This window comes from Dermacentor silvarum, chromosome 10, assembly GCF_013339745.2.
Source record: "Dermacentor silvarum isolate Dsil-2018 chromosome 10, BIME_Dsil_1.4, whole genome shotgun sequence".
NCBI classification, from domain to species: Eukaryota; Metazoa; Arthropoda; class Arachnida; order Ixodida; family Ixodidae; genus Dermacentor; species Dermacentor silvarum.
Genome location: NC_051163.1, coordinates 29,170,101 through 29,194,704, shown reverse-complemented (window position 1 = coordinate 29,194,704; position 24,604 = coordinate 29,170,101). Strand labels below are relative to the sequence as shown.

The following is a 24,604-nucleotide window of genomic DNA, read 5'->3' as shown; positions in this document are numbered from 1 at the left end:
ACACCAATTAGATTTCTGTAATTTACAGTCCTGCATTATATGATATGCTAAGTGTTGTCTATGGCAATGGAAAACCTTTTCCTTAGACACCATAAAAATAGTTCTCTTCCATGTAATCTTTGCCCTGATGTTTATCAGGTGCTATTGGTTTTAGCTACAGAAATGTATTAGTAGCTTGTGTATACTATGGTGCAATCATCGTGCAATGATGCATCACTTGTGTAAGTCAGCCACTTTTGCAGGAATTATAATAATGCTGTGCAATAAAAAGGCAGGAAGTGGGGCGGGCACTAACAGTGGGGTCATTATAGCATTGAAACAGGACAGTTACGAAAAGACAGCTTCCAGAAAGCAGCCTGCTCGGGGAAAAAAAATTGCTGGTTTCGTCCGAAGGCACGGCATTGACAGCGATAGCAAGTATTTAACATTGCTGCTCGAGCTCCTCGCATGGTGCTCTAACAATGAGGCAACATGGCACGACACAGTACGCAATACAACTGCTGTTGCGCAGTAAGAACAGCACCCTGGCATAAACCGGGCGTGTCACAACGCTGGAGCAGTGAGGAATGCTGGCGGCAGTGTTACACGCGTCGCACCTCGACGATGCAGAAGATGGGACAGAGGGAAAAAAACGGCGCCTGTTTGTCAGTGCCGACTGAAAGGATTAGATTGAAATAGCTTGACGTTTAATATCCGTTCTACTCGAACCAGTGCACAGTGGAAGAATGTAGAACAAGTGCATGCACCACGATGTGGTGTGGGCACAAAGCTCATGCCAGCAGTGCAAAGCCAGAATACTGCCCCTTGGTATGTCCACTTGACTTCATTGCTTTTGCAGCCAAACTCGCTACGAGTCTCTGGAGACCTTCCATCTCTCCCCACGTGGGCTGTGCATGTGCCTTAATACCAGGACAGTGCAACAGTGACAGCGCTATACTAGCAGCCAACTTTCTATGACAATGAAGGAAAAGCTACAGGGGCGGAGCTTGCCAACATGTTACTGCGCCAACTAGTCCGTCACAGGGGCAGAGCTTGCCAACATGTGTTACCACGGCAATTAGTCCGTCGCAGTGGTAGAGCTTGCAACATGCGTTACCGTGCCAACTAGACCGTCACAGGGACGGAGCTTGCCAACATGTGTTACTGTGCCAATTAGTCCGTCGCAGTGGCAGAGCTTGCCAACATGTGTTACCACGCTAACTAGTCCGGCAGAGTTTGACAGTGCTATTGGTTTCTTGAATCCGATACTGAACCAGCGTAGCTCTCACATGCGACGGTTTTGCATTTGCCCAACCGCAGAAGAGAAAAGCAGAAAAATAATTCAAACTGAACATTATAAATGGTGTACCAATTCACCACTGCATTCGTCTGCACGAAGGCAGTGCCATTTTTCAACATGTGCTAACTGGAATTAAGGAAAATTTAGCAGAAGCGCTTAAAATACAATTAATTGAATGTATCCAAAGCAAAATTACCGTAGTGTCCCTGCGCGGGTTTTTGGTTACGCGGCGGTACACAGATTGGTTGACTCTCACCGTCAAGCGATGCCACGTAATTTTTGCACCAGTTTCTGAATCAAATTTAAGATAAGCTGTAGTGAACAAAAAGTTTTAATATTTTGCATTTGGGTCCAGTGAGCTAATGTGCTCAGAATGTTGGTATTGCGTTATGCCAGACCACTAGCCTAGGGCAAGTCTTTCGAAGACTCACTGCAGTCGTACTTCATTCACACTGCTTAGCCCACCCACTGTGTACATAATTCAGCTAATTTCAGTACATCACAGCAACCACAAAGCGATAGTTACCATGGTGACAAAGAGAAAATAAAAGAACAACGAAGTTATGTGTGTGTCTTTATTCAATCAATATAGTTATCAACAAGTACACCTTCGCTGGTCTTCCATCTTCACATAGTGGAAGGGTTCTGAATTTTGTTGAAGTGTGTGGCTCTCAGTGGCAGCTATGTCCAGAAAGATAAGTAAGTATGCTAACTTTAGTTCTGCTCGGCCCACAAGAAGTGGGTCAGGGGAATTCTTTATTGAACTGCCCCTGCATAGTCAATGTCAACTGGCTGGTCTAGGTCTAATCGCAATTAATTATGTTGCACAATACTGAAGGTGTGGCACTCCGTCATAAATCTGGTAGTTGAAGCTCTTTTTTCACTCTTGAGTTGTCTTTTACACTTACTGCCAGAATAACAACCTTGGTCAGTCAGAGCTTGGCACACCCATGCGATTTACAGCTGTTGTCTTTGTCTACATAATGTGCTGCACATCGCACGAATGCTGAACGCAATAAGGGCAAAGACAAGTGTGGCCTTGAGGTCAAAACTATTGTTGCTCGAAGAAGTGGAGCTTCTTACCATATTTTAAGTAAGGCAAAAGGAAATGCATATTTCAAATTGTATGCTAAGTTTGAAACTCCCAAGATCTATATCTGGTAAAGCCCTTGTTCTGAGCGGATGCGTGTTTCAACTTGCAGTTCCGCCTACTCCTTTAACAGAACACAATATACCATATTTTCATGAATATAGTGCAAAATGGCTTTTGATGACACCAGAAAAAAAAATGTAACATTAATGATTACAATGCAACTTAACAATGCAACTGCAGCCATGGGCTTAGGATACAGCATTATAGCATTGTGCAATGCACCATCCAATACGGAAACACTAACTAGCCTTGAAAAAAAAAAACATTGGAGGACGCTTAAGCTTCGTGTTTAAGAGTGGAACGCGATAGCGTTATCGGGCCCCGTTCGCATCGCATTTTTCTTTCTGTGGGCTTCACTGCAACACAGAACATAGGAAAGCCAGCTTACAAAGACCAAGCATACACCGATCCCCTTAAAGTGGGCTTCACTTTCAAACGAATGCATTGCTGGGAAGACGTTTTTTTGCAAGTAAATTACCCGAGCGCACTGTGTAGGTGTGGTAGAAATGCTAGAAAAGGGGTTTGTGTTTGAGTTTCCTCGTAACAGAATTATGTTTTCTCGTACATTCAAATTGCAATCCGACGCCACCATGTCTGTAGGTTGTGGTTAAGTCGTACTTTATCATTTTTCTGACGGATTTCACTGAGAAATTCAATTTTTGCTCACGAAAACCCTGCACCACGTGGAGGGCCTGCGCGGTCGGGATGGTTTTCTCCTTCGCTAACACCTTGCGCCACGCGGAGGGCCTGCGCGGTCGGGGTGGTTGGGGATGATTTTCTCCACCATGGACGCCGACATCCACGCCGACACCGGATTTTCTGTGACACGGGGCCCTTAAAGCTAATCGCGTTAAAGAAATCTAGCTCGCATTGTTCCTGAAAAGCAAGAATGTCCTGAAGATGCGTCTAGCAAACAACGTTCTGTCATGGCAGTTTACCTTCTGCTAAAAGAGCATGCAAGACACGGTTCTTGCTATATTACTGCAGTATGGTTCACTCTTAAGAACAGCTAATTAGTATCTAAACCAGCACAACTCTAACGTACCATCCAGTTCATAAAGAAACTGTGTTAGATGCAATAAATAAGGTAGACACAGTTTGGTAGAAAGGTATTATGAGGGCACTTGTGTCAAAGCTGTGCTCTCACGCAAGAAGTAGTATAATCTGGTGTTTCCTTTAACAGTGAGTCATATTGTAGTCATGTTGAATGTGAGCAGCAGCACAGCCAGGCCACTAAACTTGGAGTAAAGACACGCAGATTTGAGCTCATCGTGTGCCAGTTTGCAGGCGCATGTTTGTTTTCGCCTCTCACCAAACATTAATGCGAGATGTACTATTACGAAATAATCTACATTTGATGCTAAGACTTGATTCAAAGATAACTTTCTTAGTGCAGCTATGACAACACTAGCATGGCGCTGGCACTGTCTTTTCCGCACTCTCTGCATATTGAAGCAGAGAGTTCAAAAAAAAAAAAGAAAACTACACTATGTTCAAAGCATGTTACTGAATGTGTAATGCAACCCAAGTTGCCAATTATAATTTTTTGTATCTCGTCCTTAAGAAAGCGAAACATCCTAATCACTGTGCTGCTTTCGTATAACGTGAGGTGCTTTCTCCAGCTGGTGGTTTAAAGACATTATATTCCTGAAAATATGGTACAATGCGGGGCCGACGCCATAGATATTGCCGAAGTCATTAGTTATGCACAAATTGCGCATATTCTCCAACTAACCAACTGCGTCCAGAGCCCTGGCATGCTCGTCCATTGCAGGGTTCCTGAAAAAAAAAAATTAAATTTATAGCAAGCCACATTGCTCACACAGTATGTGTAAGCAAATACCCATCGCGACTATTTCGCGCTTGATTTTCACAGTGTTCCCACTATGTCCAAAGATGGTGGACACACAACGGCAGTAAAAAAGAAACATTAATAATGACTGTCAATGACAGCGCTAGCTTCTTTGATATCCACTGGAGTTCCATTGAGTGGAATTTTATATAAACCTCCTGTAAATGGTCCACAAATTAGCACAGAATTAGACATCAGAGAAGTGAATGTACAGGCTATAACTGGCAGTCTAAATGTGTTGCCTTCAAAAATGACGAAAGAGATGCATGTACTATTCTTTAGCTGTTCTCCTCTCCTCTCGTTATGCCTTCTCCCTCTTAAATCTCTCTCCTGTTCTTCACTATTTCATTTTTGTACCTTTTCTCTAACAGAGCTGGCAGGCATTGTCTTTACTGGTGGCAGTTTTCAACTAGCTTTGTCTATCTCGCCATTGTGATCGTTTTTATGTATGCAAACATAATAATAATACAACAATAAATATTTCTGCAGAAATCATAAACGATGATTGTCAACAAAAGCAAATAGTCGAATGCTTCGAGAAAGTTATTTGCGTTATTAAAGAAACAATAAATTTGACCGCGTATATTTGTTGCAGTGAAAATATTTAGGTTGTGTTTGTCGTTCAGAGACAAGAGCCGTTAGCCAGAGAGAGAAGCGAAGAGGGAAAGGTAGGGAGGTTAACCAAGGACATGCCCGATTGGCTACCCTACACTTGGGGAGGGGAAGAATAGATAGAGGGAGAAAAGAAAAATAATGGAGTCAGTCACTTGCAGAGCAATCTCCACTGTCACAAGCGATCGTACAATCCATTATCCTTCATGAAGTGCAGAAGGGCTTTTGTGGCCTTTTGCATGCAAGAATGCATAGGCCATGGTTCAAGGATCTTTTCTTCTGAGAGCGCTCTATTATCTACCAGGTTGAGTTTAGCTTCTGTAGCGGCAGTATAGATGGACAGCACGTGCGTGTCAAAGAGGTTTAATAGCTTGCGTTTGATGACAAATGCGCCCAGCAATCCGGCTGCACCAGATCAATTGGTGTGCTTTTATTGGAGGTGAAAGTCCAACCTCTCGACTACCAACCAGGCAACCACTAAGCATGAAATCAGGCAAGAGATCCAAAGAACACTATTTGCTTTATTAATAAGAATTATTTGATATGAAGCACCTAAAGCACGAGGCAAGGACAGGCCCAAAATGCATACAGGAAGAGAGTGGTGCGATATGCAGTTACTTCGCGGACTGATGGGAGCTGGCACATGCAGTTGGAGGCGTGCAACTCCTCCTCCTCTCCCTCACTGCCATTCCCCCTCTCACTCCTTCACAGTCGCCTCACCACATTCAGTCTCTTAATGTTTGCAGTTGGAGACCAACCAACCATCCGACTGATGGAAAAACTGCATAGTCGCAATGAAGTTCACACTTAAAGGGCCCCTCACTGGGCCACATGGCAAATTATGGTTATATGCTGGAAGTTATGTTCCCTCTAATGACCATTCTACTGCAAGAATTTTTCACATTGGTGCATTAATAGTTGAGATATAAATATTTCAGTGCTGCGAACGCATGATTTCAGGACGCCAACATAGACACTCTCTCCACTTGCCCTGTCCAGCCTCTGCAAGTGAAATTCCTTCCCAGCATTCTCCCATACCTGAGCCGGAGGACAGCGTGACGAATATGTCGCGGGCGCCGCCGTCTTTTTTTTTTCTCTCTCGCGTTTTTGTCGAGTGTCGCACTTCCAGTGACGGTCTCGTGCGCAAGCTGTTGCGTTTGTCTCATTTTGAGCGGAGGATTTTGTGTGCTCTGCACGAGAGCACTTGATCAGTGCCACAATCACGGGCAATGAGGCAGGCATGAGAGGATGAAAGAGCATGATCATGGCGCTGGAACATGGTAGAAAACGACATAACTTTGTTCTCTGCACGTGCGACTGCACCATGTGGGAACAAGCAGATGAAACAGAAGTACATCTCGCTTGCTATGGTGTGAAGTAAAACAAAAACACGTAGACATTCGGTTTGTATGTTTTATTATTTCTCTAAACTTTGATTTGTCTATTGAAAACGATAGATTAAACGAATAACTGATGTTGCCTTGAATAATTCTCGAAGTCACGTGTCACTATGAGCAATGTCACAGCACTGCCATGTACGTAGGTGCACTTGAGCAAAATATACAGCGACTCTCCAATTGGGAGCGCGGTTGCCGCGTTCCCATTCGGGAGCAAACTGGTGTTTGGTTTGAAATTTAAGCTCTTTCCACGGCACATAAGGATGTAATACTTAGCAGGCACGATCGTTAGCGCACATTGTGTCCACTGCGCTTGTCAGCTCAAAATGGCCAGACCTGGTGAGGGGCCCTTTAAAGGAGGCAAAATATTACCTGTTCATGTCTCCGTGAGCTTGCCTCTCTCTCTGCTTCTTTGCTAATGCGAGGTGCTTCTTTGACTTCACGTGAGCTGAAAGAAATCAATAGGATGGGAAAATGTACGACACTATCTGTAGCTCGGAAAGTCTGGCTATAATAAGATAAAAAGCTGGCCAAGATGGTTTGGGTGCACAATTGTGTAATTGTGCAAAACACACCAGAAGACATACACGACTCCGTGTGTATCACTCCATGCAAGATCGAATTTGATTTTCTTTTAATATCTTGGGGCTAGGAACCTATGTCAATCTTGGTTCTTTCTGCCAGTCAATCTTGCCTTGTTCTTTATTATTATTCTGTTTATTATTTACATGGAAACATTGCGAATATTGATGCTACAACTAACTAATATTATTTCTGTGTGGTAAATAAACTACTTATGTCTTAACGTCATCTTTGCTGGCAAACTAAAAAATCACTAGCAACAAGCAAACCTTTCTAATTTTACGTCAGACAATCGTAACGGTGAATAGACACGTATGGCGAAATGAGCCGTCAAAATTACTGGAGACAAGAGATTTTATTTTTTTTTGAGGACCAGCAGTTCAAGCACTGTGTAAGCAAGTTCTATATGTGTCAACTTTTGAAAGCACAGCATTTCATCAAGAAAACCTTGACGAACAGCACAGTGAAATATGCACAGCAGGACTGAATGAGCATTTACACAGGCACTGATCGGAGTGACTCGTTAACAAAAATTTTTCGAGGAATCAAAACACACCTTCCCATGTGATGCTGCCGATAGTCGTCACGTTGCAGATGTCACAAGTGAACAGTTGGTGTCTGTTGTTGTTGCTGTCAAGCAGAGGGATTGGCTTGTGGCTAGGCTCTCTGCCCTGTGCAGAAACGACAAGCACACACTGACACCTCAGATACAGTTCAGAAGAAAACAACAGACAAGCCACTATCACTATCAGTTTATCTTCAAGACCACTGCAGGATGGCGACCACGCCCTGAGATTTATGATTACTCGTCGCATGCCAGCCAAATTCACCCTATGCCACACTATGCCAAATAGATAAGAAAATCATGTGTAATGTTTTTAAAGCACTAGAAAGAGAGCAGTACAGATTAGTGTACCATGCCACGATGAAACAAAAAATGGTAGGTGTTGCTTGGAGGCCACGAGTCAAAATAAATAGCTTGCTATCGTAGGGACTTCTCGATACAGGAATGCTAGGATCTAGGAGCAAACATATATCCAAATGCTAGGGAACCACCCCTGCTGATTTATATCACCATTACTAGATTACTTTGCCAGTTTGCAAACTCCGCCGGGAGGCAGCTGCAAAACGTGGCCCCTTTCGGCTCCCGCTCGAAAGATGGCGCTTCCGACGCCATTGGCCCGGTCGCATCATGGTTACGGAGCCTGCGCGCTGCGTTAAACGTAATTTATGCAGTTAATTCTGTGTAAGGGGAGTTATTTCCGAGATTGTGAGCAAACGTTATTTCGATTGTGCAACTAGAGTATCGTTTCAGCCACTAGAGCGATTCCACATGGCAGAGATGTGACTGAGACCTCAATCTAGCTAGTGCTATGCGGGACTCTTATCCATTCAGTTTTGAAGATTAATCGGGTTCAGTTCTTTTTTAATTCAGTTCTATATAAGATTACATGTTTACGGTGGGTCACGGAACATAAGTATCTGATGCCGCCAAAAATATTGAAACCTAGAACCACTCGTTTGTTCAAGAACACTCAATGCAAGATACCGAGCAAGATACCGAAGTACTTCAGTGAAAGCTCGCCGTTCTTAAGGCTATAAAACGCGAAAGACGACGAGAACAACACAAGTCAAATTGAAAACAATTTATTAAGGCTAAAACCGTAGATCGCTCATGGGCCGAAAAATCCGACGTCCGGTGTTACGGCACCTAATTTCATGGTGCCACCAACAAAGGTTGTGCCTTAGTTCATTAAGGCACTCGAACCCACGACCTTTGGTGTTACTTAAGGCAAAGTTAATTAAGACACAGTTAATTAAGATATAGTTAATCATGGCACGCAGACCCACGACCGTTGGTGGGAGTCGAATCCTCAACCATTGGTGTTAATTAAGGCGAAGTTAATCAAGGCACATTTAATCAAGATATAGTTAAGACACTCAAACCCACGACATTTGGTTTAATTAGAGAGAAGTTCATTAGGGCACACTTAATTAAGGCACTCGAACCCACGACCTTTGGTGGGAAAGAACAAGTAATAGGAAGTAATTGGACGTTAAAGGTGGTCAAAATTAACCCGGAGTCCCCCACTACGGCGTGCCTCATAATCATATCGTGGTTTTGGAACATATAAAACACCAGAATTTAATTTGATTTTTAAACTAACAACGCATTCGAATGAGAATGTCAAGTAATATAATGAATTTCTCAGTGAGTGCGCACGCTTTCGCATTCATTCTCTTTAGCGTATGCTAAAGTGACTGTCAACTTTTTGAACGATGCAAAAAACATTACTGGTAATCACATTTCAAAAGCCAAAGTCACAAAAAACGCGCTTTTTTGTTTGCTACAGCCATCTTTTCCTTGCTTTATAATCGATGGTTAAAATCTCGAGAGAAAAAGTGCATTCTTGTCACAAGTTGCAGCAGGAGCACACGCCGCACGAGCTGCGACGATAGATCTCGCTGGGACTCGCAGGGATTGCGATCACTACGCAACAAAGTTGAACGCAATGTTACTAGATTTGTTGAAGGCAAAACAAAAAATAAACACCCGGCACAAGACCACGCCTGCGTTGACTATGCCAGCGTGGCGGCCAAGAAGCTGTAGGCACCGCCGAGACCAGCCGACAGCTCCGTTGCCTCCGTCAAACCGGTCAAACGGCGACGAGCCGAAACGGGACGCCCCGCTCGGCGGTACAGGGAAGGGTGACATCCGCGGCGGAGTTTGCAAACTGAAAGAGGTAATCTAGTAACGTTGGATTTATATGTCATCGTAGGTATGTCCTAAGCTACAGGGTATTAATCTATGAAGCAGAAACTTTAAGGTTCACAAAGAAACCTGTCAACAAGCTAAGGACTGCACAACGAACGATGGAACGAATAATGATAGGTGTAAGAGATACGGAGACAGCGATTTGAATTGTAGAGCAAATGAAGGTAGCCAATATTCTAGTTGAGACCAAGAGAAGAGTTTCATGATATGAAGGGCAGAGAGGTCGGCCTGAGGAACATTCCTCTATCCAGCGACTCTGCGTTGGGGGAAGGGGAATGAAAGAGGAGCATGATGGGTGGTGACAATGACACAGGGAAGAGGCAAAACACATAGCAGGCAACTCTACTCATAACCTACAATCCAAGCCCATACTTATTAAAACAAGCCATCTAAGGCCTGGACGGCCTGAAAACTAGATTTACTGTCACGCCAGAGAAGGAAGGAATGGCGTTGGGCAGGTTGTGCAATGCATGGTGCAGATAATCGGTGGTCTGTTAGAGTGAGAAAATGGACGCCCAGGGATGGGAAATGCAGCTGAGAACGGCAGAGCACCAGGTGGTGCAATGAAAAAAAAAAAAAAATTAGATTCTGGCATTTTACATGTGCAAAAGCCACAATCTAATTATGAAACACTGTTTCCTTTGTGATCTTCAACTGTGATGATCACCAATTGCCCGATGCCACATCTTTTGCGGCACAAATTCACCCAATCAAAGCTTGTACTCATTTTTAATTCTTTCTGGTATGTGTTTACGCATTCCTGCTTTTGCATGATCACAACACCGTGACTGTAAATAAGTGGAAATAGCATGCCCAGAGATTAGCAGACGCTTAGCAGACGCTGCCAGCTATGCAGGCACGAATGTCTGGGTTCTGCACATGAGTAGTACCAGGAGTAATCTACCAATATAGCGCTTCACTTGAAACTTTAGCATCCCTTTAGAAGCGTATACCTCCAAAAAGTCTCCGACGATCTCGAAGCTCTTGTCCCTGACACGTGCGTCCCAACACGAGACATCCGTCGCATCCAGGCTGTACACAGGCGGCACTTGTCGATCCGGGGCTGAAGCGTAAGATACCCCGTAGTTATTTTCAAAATTTTCAAAATGACTGAGCAACAAACTCGAACAGTAGAAAGGAAGAAAAGAAAGGTTCTACTGATTGATAAGGTTTTGATTGATAGATAGGGTATTGACTGATAGATAAGAACCACTGATAACAAACCTGGATAAAGTTAATTATTCTCTATATCAAACACGCAAACCTTATTGACCAATACTCGTGCAAAATAACTTTCTCATTAATGGACCGCACATTGTATGTAACAAACATGTGGCATCCACTTCCAGCACAATAAGGACGCTTGCATGGAGCGAGCACAGCGTGCAGGGGAGTTATTTTTATTGTTTCTTTTTTTTTTGTCATGCTAAATGACAGGCAGAAATTACTGCCTACAACACATAGTTTTGCGTTCATTAAATGAATTCCTTCCTTGCTTCTTTTTCCCAATGGAGATAACAGAAGCACAAGGTAACAAATGCATCACAACAATTCGTGTAACATGGTTACAGCCAGGTTTGCATATATTATATGGAATTAACTTGTATATCAACCTATTTTTAGTACACAGGTATGTTTGTTATAAACAGGTTCAATTGTTTATGAAAATTTTTGCATTCCACCTGCCACAGAAACACCCGCAACCTCAACCTGAGCAGCAATACCTCATAGCCACTAAGCCACTTCAGTATGTGCAATGAAAGGTGAACTATCGAAAAGGGAGGAATACAAAACCAGATACGAGCTCGCTGTGTACTCACTCAAAGTGAGTGCAGTCAGTCTTGTGACCAAGAGTCATATTAGACAACTGTGCAAGCGTTTCACATACCTTGTCAAATCATTCCATTTAGCTACTTGCATATGAAAGGAAGCTGCAGACAGTATAATGATAAAAAAAAAATTACAGGCACGAAAGTCTAAAATTAGTTATTGACTCAGTAACTGTAACTTTAGTACGGAACTTTGTTTTCGCCAGTAAGTAACAAAAACTTATTAGTATTAGTACGCAGGTATTCGTGCAAGAGTGACTGACACAAGGTTAAATGCAAATGGAAGATGCGACGCTGACATTGGCTAACAGCTGAGTGGCTGAATCAACTAAACATTTAAGCGCACCTTGTATGATGAAACCATCCTTTGTTTTAAACACAGTTGGTGGTCGATCGCATGGTATTGCAAGATGTCAGACCGCTGCACTGTGGTTCAGCATACAAAATTACTTTTAGTTACATGTAAATTTGACCAATTTAGACTTGGTGATTGGTACCCAAGAGATCAGCAGTAACGTAGATGGAGGAACAGCCACTGCCAGTATTGCAAGTGTGTTGCATCACAGGTCTTGGGTTCTTTTCCCATTGGTGGCAAGTCGTCTTTTCACACACTTTCATTTCCCTTTTCTTCGAGTATTTCTAGTTCTTCCTTAATAGTATTACTAGAAGGAAAGTAAATTACCGCTGTGCTTTCCTTGGCTTCACTGCCTATTAGTTTTGTGAGGTCGTTAGAGTAATAATTAAAAAAAAAGAACCTAGTTTCACCCTTATTCCTCTTGCACAATTAAACTGTTTAGATGTATGTTAATTTGATTAGCTTAAGACAGCCATGGCCCTTCCTTACTTGATGGTTAGACGACAAACTAAACTCATGATGTAGAAAGAAAGCAGGCTTACTTCTTAAGAATCTTTGTGTAATCCACCTTTTCTGTTTCTTGGAATACCGCTTTGTCACCTGCTTCATGAGCCACAATCCTGCAAGAAAATGTTGCATACAGGATAAAAAAAAATGCACATTGCAGTTTACACAAAGTAAGACAATTATTGTCAGAAAGGAAAGACACATAATTATGCAGATTCAACACACATGTTGGAATGTCTATGAAGCGAGGCTTTAGTCAAGCAGTTACTGCAATGCATACAACTGTCTCATTGCCATCTATACAATGTGTGATCTCATGCATTGTTTATGTTTATGCACTGCACTGGTCACAACTTTAAAGGGGCCCTGAACCACCCCTCGGGCTTGATTAAATAACATAGTTCACAGGTAGCGCACGCTGCTGTGAACACCTCAGCCAAGTTTTACTGTCGTACACGGTGCGTGGAGCTCGCACGCGGAGCGCGAAGTCACCTTCCTCTTAAACGCTCTCTTTTCAACAGAAACCATGATCCTCACTCTCTTCTGTGTGCTTTATTACGTAATAAGGAACATTCCAATATGCGGCTGCTATTGGTCGCTGCGGTCGGCTACACCGCGGCCGCCGCGGGGTGCCGCCTTAAGTCCACTGGCTGCTTGCTGTGGACAACAGCGTTTGGCTTATGTTTAGTGCGTCGTAGGCAGCAAAATCGTAATCCGTGGCGTCTATGTTAACATCCAAAATTAAATCTGAACTGCGCGCCACGGTGACATTTCGAAGGCAGAGCGTTGTGGCACAGCCCCACTCCGCCGTAGGCTTCGCAGTGTAAGGCATTGAGGAGGTAAGTGGAGCACAGTGGAGGCAGTGTTTGATTGCCAATAACTCCGCTTCTGCTGAACGCATTGAAGTACTTTTTGCGGCAAAGTATTTCTGAAATAGCCGATACAATCAAATACTGATATATAGAAGTAAATCTAAGTTATTTCTCAATGATATCACCACCTAACCAATACGGTCAAATATTGATATAAGGAACCCGAATATAACGAATTGTTGGATATAATGAAGCAAATCTAAAATGTTTCTTACCGATATCGCCACGTAACGAATACTATGTGCTAATAAGGAATATTAGATAAAGCTATTTTCGTGTTGGATGCAGCTTCATTATAATGAGGCTTACCTGTACCACTTGTGTAATAAACATTTTCACCATGACCTCAAGACTAACCTTGAGCGAATTCCTTCTGTCCTTTCGGAGAAGCCTTCTCTTCACTGTTCATGAGAAGATACCGGTGGAACTCCTTGAACCCGATCGACTGAAAGATGCCTTTTGTATAGTCAGCTTCCCTGCAAGAGAAAAGGCACAAGGATGTTAGATAATGAATAAAATCGTCAACCTGAACACCCCAACAAAGAAGACGCTTTTCAAGTATGCAAAACAGTTGAAGAAAATTTCTCGCAGAATAGAAAAAAAAAAGATAACAGCATTTATGTACCAGGTGCAGGGGGTGTCTGTCAACAAGTTATCAACTTATTGACAACACCATGCCTAGCAGCTAAATTTCTTTTTAAAAGTGCCGTATGTTAGCTTCTCTCAAATGGCACATTCAATTCATTGTTCGACAACACTCTGGTAGTGCTACAAAACTCGTGAAAGCCATCCTTAAAGCTTTATTTTGAGAAGGAGGGAGTCCAGTAGCGGTATTATCTGGTTTCATTATTGCCATTAAAGTTCCCAGTAAAGCTTATGGCACATACAACTGGTCAGCTTATAGAGAGCTCTAGCTGCGCTACCAAACCCATTAATTACAGCTCTAGAGCTGTACTAGTATATTACTAGAATAAGCGGGTTTATATAGTAGCGATAATCTAGCTTCATCACTGCTTCTGCTAATCACTGACCACAGTTGGCAGAAATAAGAAACTGTTGCAGTGAAGCTTAAGAAAAATAAGCATGAAATTATCCTCGCTTAGCATTAGGTCCTACATTCTCAGTGCTCCGAAAGAGGTTAGAAAATTTCAGCATTCGTAAACAAACTAATTATAGCCTCCCCAAGGAAACCATTACACTCCATCATGTCACTGAAGCTAAGTTGCTCATAAGCTATATTATCCCCTTCATACACCAATTAATTATGGGGTTATAAAATTTTTTCTCACCGTTTCTTGCATCTTCACAACCACAAAAAAGCAAACAGCTGCAGAACAGATTACAGATTTTTCAATTCTTCAAAGACTTTTATCACCTTTACGGAATATGGGCTCTGTGCGAGAACTCTCAACAGGAACATTAGACATGAGGAAATAAACTAATTCATGCCTAGCACATCTGGAAAGCACCTATCCGGCCACTTGGAGAATAATGATCCTGTAAAACATTGTGCAAAACAACGAAAAAAGTGAACCCGCTACATGACGGCATACTGATACCGAGAGTAAACAACCTGTACGTTGCAGCTTGCCTTACTTAAACACCTTACACATATTCAAACTTGCAGCACAGGTCCAATCAAAATTGTTTCAAGATTTATGCAACACGTTTTAGACCATTATTTTCATCACTGCTCTAGCTTTTGATGCACCATCTTAGTGAGGTTACGCTCCATGTCATAAAAGCTAACATACAGATTGTGGCCTTCGTGGTCTCTAGAATGTTTCTTATATTTTGCAAAATCCCTTGGATTTCTTGAATTCATCATGCCCCCTTAGACTACTATGCGGAAGTCAGATGGGCAAATTCAGTGACACTTTGAGCAAGTGTCACTTCGGCAGCACGCTGCTAGACGAGAAAGGAAAGTGTCAATTGAAATTGATGGCAGGGTCGACTGGTAAATGAGCCAGCACATTACACATACTTGTCATCTCAGCCAATATTTGCAAAATAACATTAACACTAACAATTGTCACGGGCGAAGACCAGACGACATTGCATCCAATACCCAAGTGACATGCTGCGCGTTTGGGAGTCCTGACAGTTGCGAAGTGCCGGCGCCTAAAAATGACATGGATTTCGTTGGCAGAGAAAGAATAGCTATTTTCATAAGAACATCTTAAATAAATAAAAAAATAGGTGATTTCAGAATTAGTGCAGACCGATGACTGAGTATTACTTTATTTATATTTGAAGCACCGTCATCGAGGCTAATGCACCTTGACGCAGCTAACTGAGTTTTACCATCGCACTTGTAGGCAAGTGCACTATACAGAGTCACTAAGCATTTCCGTATGACAGCCTGCCAATGAAACTAAGAGCGAAGTGCCCTCGCTCAAAGTGACGGTAAATTTACTCATTTGATAAGGCTGTATTACATTCAACGTCACAGAGGCTAACCTACAGACTGCAGTCTCCATGGTGCCCTAGTTACATCTCTTGTGAAACTACATTTGATTTTCCGAATCAGGCATGCTCACAAACTAATCACATTCCATGTCATGAAGGCTAATTTGCCCAAAACTATACAGCCAAACCTGCTTATAATGAACAGGCTTATACATTAATGATACTTCGACATATTGGGCAATTTGATATACTCATACTCGCATGATATAACGAACTGAAGCGAACTTTTTTGTTGCATTTGTTACATACATGTATATACTCAGGCTCCAATCACTACTGCACTGCTTTCTAGGTGAAGGCCAGCCTTTATTATTTGTACTGTGTAGTTATGCGCAGTGACTGGCGATATGCCACACCAGGCATGGTTGAGCTTGGCCTGCAAGTCAATATTTATGTCTTCCCCGACCAACAGGTCAATAACAACAAAAATAACTACTCTGGATGAAGCATTTGCGGCATGCAAGAGGGTTTCCGTCAATGGCAGGAGATGCCCTGAATTCGCTATATCGAACATATACTTCATTATAAGGGTCAGCTTGTTACGAATATAGGCCAGTAATTTAGCATGTTTGATATGGAGAATAATTCACTTTATCCAGGTTTGACTGTATGCTTCACATTATAGATGCCAACTCACAGATTGTGGTCTATGCGATGCTTGTTATATCGCTCGTGAAACTCCTCCATCTCCTTGATCAGGCCAGCAGCAATCATATCGTCGACACGGGCGTCCAGCCTCTCATCCAGCACTGCATTAAAATTGACGCATGTTGCACATTCTAAGCATGTTGGCGGGCAAGCTGGGTGAATTGGCAGCTGATTATAGTCAAGAATAAATGTGTAAACACAAAACAAGGAGACGTGCATTGCATGGGCCTCCACTGATCTCTGTCCAGCTGGGTGAACCTGCAGCCGATCACGTTTTAATAAACATGCAAACAACAAGAAACAAAAGGATGTGCATGACACACAGGCAAATCTGTTGTATATCGTGATGTCAAGATGCGTCCACTAGTGGATACCGAAACTGGTTCGTTGAAACACGTATACTACAGTAAACTTTCATTAATTCGACTCTGGCAAATTAGATTTTTTGGCTAATTTGCTCCCACCCGAAAGTCCCAGCCAGCAACCATACATTTCTATGGGCTGAAGCTTTCTTCATTCTGATTAAAAGAAAATGCCAAATTTTCCAACTGCAGCATGCAGATTTTTTTTATTTGGACCAGTTTTCGTTCCCCAAGAAATTGTTGAATATTAAAAAATAAAAAAATAAAAGTGAGACATCCAGTTTATAGCTCTGTAACTTGGGGGAAAAAAAAAGCACATTAAGTAAGCTGTACCTATTGAGACATCTAAAGCGGACAAAATCAATGCATTGTAATCACTATCTCAGTAGTACTACTATAACTTTCCAAAACCCTTGCAAGCATTGCGACAATAATATGCAAGCTGTAAATTCATATCTCTGTTCTGTTCTGATATACGTACATGAGGTAGCTTTGGAGCCAGCAACTACATTTCTCTGTGTTATAAATAAATAAACAAATAAAAATTACAAAGAAATCAATAAATGTAATGGCACAATGGGAGTACACACTTGACGTCTGTCCATGCTGTTAATTGAAAAATATGTACACTTTGTAGCCCCCCCCCATCCCTCCAAGAGTAGTACATCCACACACGCACATATGTCCGCTTGAGATGCACTTTACAGAACTGTGATATCTGTTTTTAGTGCAGTGATACAAATTCCTAAACTTCGTGCTTCAACTTATTTTTAAACTTGCCAATTTTTGTCAAGAATTTGAAACCCTGAATGAAAAACGTTCAGCTTCCATACAATGGGTAGAATTTAGCGTTTTCTCTTAAATGCAACAAATTCCCTTCAAATTGCTTGAGCAGTTGTCGAATGATGACATCCTTGTATGTATAACATGGCGGAGAAAGGTTCAAGGAATTGAGAACGAATGCACTTGCAACAATTGTCTGCTTTGTATGAACACCTGACAGAGCGCTGGCAATGCAGCTTATAATGTGCCAATTTCTGTAGCGCTGGAAAAACCAGCAAATGGCGCGCCGGTGTGCAAGTTCAACCTGCAGCTGGCACAGTAAGGAAGAAACTAGTGGCGCCATTGGGAAAACTAGCCCCATGGTAAGCCTATATGGTGTATAGGGCAACGCTGCAGGCCCATGCTAGCATGATCGTGCTATAACAATACCGACCATTCTGGTCGCACTGAAGCCACAACACGCACGGGCGCTGGAACCGCAGCGGTCCACCGAGAGAGCTGCCTCCTTCCATCTGCTGTTGCTCTTCAATGATATCGCCGTGCGGCCGACCATGGACTTGGAAGATTTGAAGGCTCCTGAAAGAAAAGCAATTGCGCCGAAACTATCGATGACGATTGTCAAATTAAGCGAATAGCTATTTGCCTTATTAAAGGGCCCTTGAACCACCCCTGACATTTTTTACACATTTTAAGTAAACACGCGCGTCGCAAAGCATAATACAGTGATGATCATCCGTCGTGAATAGGGCAGCGCTGTGCACCGCGGGTAAGCCACAAATTTAAAAAACAACCCTGTGCCCTGCTCCAGGCTTTTCCAGCCCAAGTTTGTAAACTTTACGAGAAATTTAGGAAAGTCGGTAGGTATGGATTTACTGACGAACAAGCGAGTGGCACATTTCAGCGACCAGGGGCCACAGTGCACTTGCACTTGCGGCAAAAACATGGTATGTCGCTCACTGGATGTAGAAAGGGGCAGAAATAATACGTGGTTTGACGTACCCTTATGTCCACAAGCTGCAGTTGTAATATATATGCAGTAGTTATAACGCAGAAAGCATAGCAGACCAGAAACGGGTGCACTGCGAAAGACGTGGAGGGAGACTTCTATCACCGCACTACTTGCATAGCACCTGCACCATTACCTGCTAAGTATGAAACGGAGTATAATGAACCTAGGCTGCTTAAAATTAACGTGGAGCCCCTATGCTATTTTAAGGATTTGCTATCAGGATTGTAATTAGCTGTCAACTAAAATAGCGAGCCAACACAGTGTTGACTTTGCATGTCCTGTGCTCTTTTGTTTGCCCTTGTCATGAGTGGTGCTGTTGAAGATGAATTGTTACCAACTTGACAAATTGGCAATCTTAATAAATTTGACTTATTTCATGGTGCACAGCTTCCCTTACACTAATGCATTTGTGCGCTGTAGGTTTTGCATGAGTAAGGAATGATTAGACTATCCAAAGCATGTCAGTACCTGCTTGCGTCCTCTCCCCCCCCCTCCTGCAGGTTCTTAAATTTTTTTCAGTGTTTTTGACATTGTGTTCAGTATCTTTCTATTCTTTACAGTCAGTAGGCGAGAAGAAGTCACACTTTAGCACATTTCAAATTACAGCAAGGCATAGTAACGTCTGCTGTTGGGCTAGTTGGTACGTGACTAGGAATGGTTTTTAGGCGCAAAAAATAAGACACGGACGACAGAATAAAACACAGTGCGCCAGCCTGTGTCTTTTATTCTGTCGTCCGTGTCTTATTTCTTGCGCCTAAAAACCATTTCTAATTTCTACAGCAAGGCAGGATGCATTACCGTTCAATTTTCCGACGATCCTTTGGATGAAGCCTCACGGCACGCTCCGGATCCACCATTTCGAGACACTTGTACAAACACTCTGTGGAGACATCCCCCAGGCTGGCATCGTCGGGGACATCATTGAGCAGTGCAGTTGCAGCAGTGTTGCTTTCACAGTCGACGTCAGTTTTGCTTTCCAGGAATGAGTTGATGACGTCTCTGAGCAAAACACGATTGCTGTCGAAGGTGAGCTGGTCATCGGGTTTGTTCTGAGAGGATGCAGATCCGTACAATAATTACATCTCACTCACACTTTATGAATGAGCGTACGAAAGAATACTAGCACAAGTGGCCATTGATCGTAGTGGCAAAACTGTGATACGCGGTGCTGGAGCAGACAACATACTGATAGCAAAAAAGGGGCCATCCCCATTTGTCACAGTGAAGGGTAGTTCGGTAGACAGTTGTGGCTTGTAAAGAGGGACAGCTGGCCATCAAGCCAATGTGAGACATAAAGATGATACAAATTTGTGATCAAACAAGTGCTATTGTAGGTAAATGTCACCTTCCCCCGCAATGCGAACACGGGAAGAGCCTAACACACTTTTTGTCTTATGATGGTGACGTTTATATGAGCATCCCCTTTGAAACAAAGCGATGGCAACTCGCTCTTTTAAACTTTATGATGTATCTGAGGTAGTTAAGTTTCTTTGTACACAAACCTTCATTATCCACAATATAAAGGCCACCTCATTGCACATTATCCCTTCCTTTATGGCACTAATATTCCTGCCACCTCTTACTCATTCCCCCTGCAGATTCGTTTGTTCCCTCTATTGTGTTCGAAACCTAATGCCTCAGTCAAGCGGACTGCTTCCACATTTATCACTGGGTGAATACTGGGACATTCTAGCCGAATATGCTCAATGGTTTCTGCACCATTTCCACACGCTATGCATGCATTGTATACCTGCAGTCCCACATATTGCAATTTTGATGCTCTTCATTCGCCGGTCACTTGTGCTAATAGTTGTTCCGTCACCACAGTACAAGTTGAATCAACCAAATCAGAGTGTGTGGCTGTACCTCGGGTCGCACAAGAATCTTCCACAAAAGGGATTCGATGTAGTAGTTGGTGCCACCGACGATGATGGGCAGCTTGTTACTGTTGGCCAAGTTGCTGATCTGCAAGATAGGCAGTGGGAGCATCAATTTGGTGGTGACAATATAAAAAAAAGTGAAGTAAATGCAATACCTGGGGGGGGGGGGGGGTATTCTGTAAGTGTCCACCTAGTGGACATGTCCATGTCGTCTGCTGCTGAAGTTCTGATTGGCTGGGCTGGGGTACGCGTCAGAAGGAGACAGGCGCTTCCAGCCGATCAGCACTGTAGCAGTAGACGAAATGGCCATGTCCACTAGGCGGACACTTGCAGAATACCCATCCTGAAGTCTTTCTGCTAGTTAATGAATGATCTCATTTAGCTCGCACTATTAAAGGGGCAGTTATCATTGTTTCAGATTATCGGGACCAAGAAGAGTCGACTTACACGCCGAATTTATAAAACTAATATGTATAGAAGCCTGCTCTGGTTTCATGCTAGCGTCAAGCCATGTTTCCTACAGCTGACGCAGACGTGCGTAACGATTAAAGATTGCAGAAATACACTGACAAGCAAAGAGAGCATCGTCCATCGTCGCTAGTACTGCATTTAGCTTCAACCAGAAAAAACTCGGTGACAATAAAGCTGCGCCTACAAAAACGCATTACATCTTCCCTCCGGGCCTCTGCGCTCCGAAACATAGTTCCCGGGAAACGTTAAAGGCGGTTAAAGGTTTGCCTGCGCCGTGACGCCACTGGATTGAGCAACCCTTATTCGTTGGCGCATGTATACAAATTATCTTCGAGTTGGAGGGCGGTGTATTTGATAGTTGATACTTAGGTTGTCATCATGGGAACACAGTTGGTTGTCATCATGGGGACACATCACGGACACAGTTGTGACCGACAGCGATGGTTGTAATGACGCTCAGGTCTTGTTACTGTGGCGCCTAGCTCCTCGAGCTACGAGGGAAATGTAACGCAACGATAAACTCACAACTCCGAGAGCCTTGCTTTGAAAGTCGGCCACAGTGAAGTTCGAGAGAGGATCCAAGAAATCGAGCAAGTGATGCGGCGCAGCCTCTCTTTCCGCTTGCGTGACCTTGTTCGTGATGATGTCTAGTGACTTGTAAACCTAAACAGGCGAGAACAAACTGGTTTAGAGCACAGAAAAGAACCACCGACCGCGAGTTCCGTGTTTGTAGCAGATGACGCCAACAGGCACAAACCAGGTGAGAGCGAAGCGAGTGATGGAAGCTTCTCACCTGCATGGAATCGGCACTTATTATTTCTCCATTGAATCTGGAAGCTATTTCTATGGCCAACTTGGACTTTCCCGTGCCAGTTGCGCCAAGCACAACAACGAGAGGAAGGTTTCGACAGCATTTCAACGCGCTGGGCGCCGCCATCTTGACAGAAAGAAGCGACAACAATGTGGCCAGATTTGAATCTTGACTTCGCTAAAGCGAACTACAAAGGAAATGCTTTTGAACAGTTGTCCAAGGTTAATTATGTGACAAGAGTTTCGCTGAGGAAAAAAAAAGTATGCGCTGTTTGATGGCATTCTGACAGGGATGACCTTTATTTAAAAGCGCCTACGCCAGTGTGGTTTACATTTTACGATGCTGTTCAACACGGACGCGCGCATTTCGAATGCGACTGTTCAGAGTACACCGTGAAGATCTCTTAATCCGATGTGTGTTTGGGCGCGGGATCAGCAATTACTTTTTTTTTTTTTTTTGAGACGCTTGAGCTTGAAACAAGCTTGAGAAGTCAATGGAGGCGTAGCCAGCGATGAAACGAAAAGTGATAAGCCTAACGTTAAGAGATAAGAAAACGCCAGTTTGGATTAGAGAGCCAACACGAGTAGATGATGCTCTGCTGGAGATTAGGAGGACAAAATGGGGCTGGGCAGGCCATGTGATGTGTAGTGTAGATAACCGGTGGTATATGGGTGCCGAGGGAATGGAAGTGCAGTCGACGACGGCGGATGATAAGAGGGCGTGATGAGATGACTAATTCGCAGTCATACGGTGAAATCGGCAGACGCAAGACACAGGAGTAATTGGGAATTGCTGAAAGGGGCTTTGGTCCTGAACTGGCCGCAAAAGAGAGTGATGACGATGATTTTCTCCGCGTTCTTTTTTTTTTTTAAGGGACACTAAAGAAGAAACACTAAATGAGTGAGACTGACAAAGCATTGCTTTAAACCTATTTTCTTTCGTTAATTGCGCGGTGATAGGTTGAATATTAGAAGATAAAAATTATGGTCGAAGTTCAATATTTTGAATTTCTGGCGACACGCCTACGCCGGTACGTCTGTATGGTGTCACAAATTTTGAGGGCTTTCTTTTTTTTTTTCGTACTTGGGCAGTGTCATTCAGTAAAAAGCTCTTGAAACTTCCAAAGTTCAGTCGTTGGCTTTATCAGGGAACTGTATATATATATACAGTTCCCATTTATTGCTGAAAATTAACTAGGCCTGCGCAGACGTCGTCAGAACCCATGATGTCATGGCGAGGTAGTACGAGAACTTCAAGGCTGCGTCGCCACCCACGTTTCGTTATTGCGTCATTTCCGGCTTGCCAAGCCTGCTCTCACGGCGAGAGTGGCTTGTTTTTTTTTCTTCTTTTGTATTGTAGAAGGCTCGTTTACTAATGCAGCTGAAATTACTTTTCTCTTTAGTGTATTTTCAATGTTGTTAAACTTGGGCAGCTAAACACTGACATAAAGCCCCAAATGGTCGAAAAGAAAAAAAAAAAAAACGTATACAAAGAACTAACCAAACAAGCAAGCAGGAACTGCTGTTGCCGTCAGGCTCGAAGTGTTTCCCAGCGGCCGGAAACATGAAAGTGGCGATGAATTATTAAACGTCACCCTAGTTATTTCCCCACTTCTTTAGGGTATTACTGGCATCTTACGTTTTCTTCTTCTTTCTTTCTCTTTCGTTGTTGGTTCTGGCCACTTGCAAAGACGCCTGGAAGAAAATTAGTCCATTTCTTTAACCGACATTCTGCGAAAAGAAAAGGGCAAAGTGACAAAGCCTACACGAAATCAAGGATCCCGCTCGCAGCGTGTTTACGCGGCGTACACAGAAACTCCCCCGCCGGCTCTTCGGACATTTTTGTGTTTTTTTTCTTTGTTTTTTTTTCATTTCCTCGCTATGGCCACGATAGCTGTTGTCGCAAGTATAATGAAACAACACGGCACCCAGCAGGCGCAGAGGGACCTCTCCGGTTCCCAGGGAAGGCAGCGACGAAGCAGGGCACAGTGGCGAGAATACCGTGCCTTGACCGACGAATTACGTGTAAACAGAGGATCGTTTGCTCGTTGGACCGTGAACTGAGGAGGAGCTCAGTTTTCTTCCTTACTTCGCTATTTCGCTTTTTGTCAGTCTAGATCTATTTGTGTATATATCTATGCCCCTTTCCTGCCTTCCTTTTCTTCTAGATATATCTATCTTTTCCATGTCCTTTCCCTGCGTTCCTTAATCTATCTATCTATCTATCTATCTATCTATCTATCTATCTATCTATCTATCTATCTATCTATCTATCTATCTATCTATCTATCTATCTATCTATCTATCTATCTATCTATCTATCTATCTATCTATCTATCTATCTATCTATCTATCTATCTATCTATCTATCTATCTATCTATCTATCTATCTATCTATCTATCTATCTATCTATCTATCTATCTATCTATCTATCTATCTGCTTCCTTCCCTGTTTCTGCTGCTTCAATTTGCGCTCCTCCATCTTCTGTGTGTTACTTGCTACTTCGTCTGTCGACGCACGGTAAGCTGAGCTGACGGGAGAAAATTGCTCCTGAATTAATAAGATCTCCCAGGAAAAACTGATTCTCCTCGCGAGGGTGGTCACCTCCGAATAGGCCGCATTGGAGCTTGCGCGCCCACGGAGCGCCTCGCGGGACTCGCACATTATTCATTCTGCGCTGGGCTGCCGGGACTGTCGGTGCCTGGGCTGTCGGGACTTCGTGCACGTAGTGCCCAATCACAAGACCTCCTTTGAGAAACGAACCGCGTGACAGGATATTTGCGTTGGCCGTCGTGAGGATTTCTCCTCGCAACGAGCTGCTAATCAGGATTGCCAAGCTGGAATGCTTATACAGAAGCCCTTTTTGAGGGCTTGTTATAGCTGCGGAAATTTCGGTTCCTCTATATACTGCTTGCCTGCTGTTCGGGATATGTTCTAAATCGACATTGAGGGGGGC

The 24,604-nt window shown here is 43.2% G+C and overlaps 1 protein-coding gene across 1 annotated transcript; it reads right to left on the bottom strand.

Annotated features, from left to right (window-relative positions):
* Positions 1-1,840: 1,840 nt before the first annotated feature.
* Positions 1,841-21,791, bottom strand: LOC119466113 (tRNA dimethylallyltransferase). The gene is made up of 13 exons (XM_037726599.2): positions 21,630-21,791; positions 21,362-21,499; positions 20,352-20,450; positions 19,284-19,534; positions 17,910-18,052; positions 16,321-16,432; positions 13,572-13,690; positions 12,378-12,455; positions 10,605-10,714; positions 7,432-7,546; positions 6,666-6,741; positions 4,168-4,211; positions 1,841-1,960 (listed from the first exon to the last, which is right to left on the bottom strand). Exons 1-13 carry the CDS (start codon positions 21,771-21,773, stop codon positions 1,875-1,877), a joined length of 1,515 nt encoding a protein of 504 aa, XP_037582527.2. The 5' UTR covers positions 21,774-21,791; the 3' UTR covers positions 1,841-1,874.
* Positions 21,792-24,604: the final 2,813 nt, after the last annotated feature.

Excerpts from the sequence above, each read along its gene's own strand:
- LOC119466113 (XM_037726599.2), bottom strand. The coding sequence starts at position 21,773 with ATGGCGGCGCCCAGCGCGTTGAAATGCTGTCGAAACCTTCCTCTCGTT. Across the intron at positions 18,053-19,283 it reads GATCGTCGGAAAATTGAACG|GAGCCTTCAAATCTTCCAAG; the intron begins GTAATGCATCCT and ends CTTTTCTTTCAG. Across the intron at positions 13,691-16,320 it reads CATCGCATAGACCACAATCT|GGAAGCTGACTATACAAAAG; the intron begins GTGAGTTGGCAT and ends TTTCTCTTGCAG.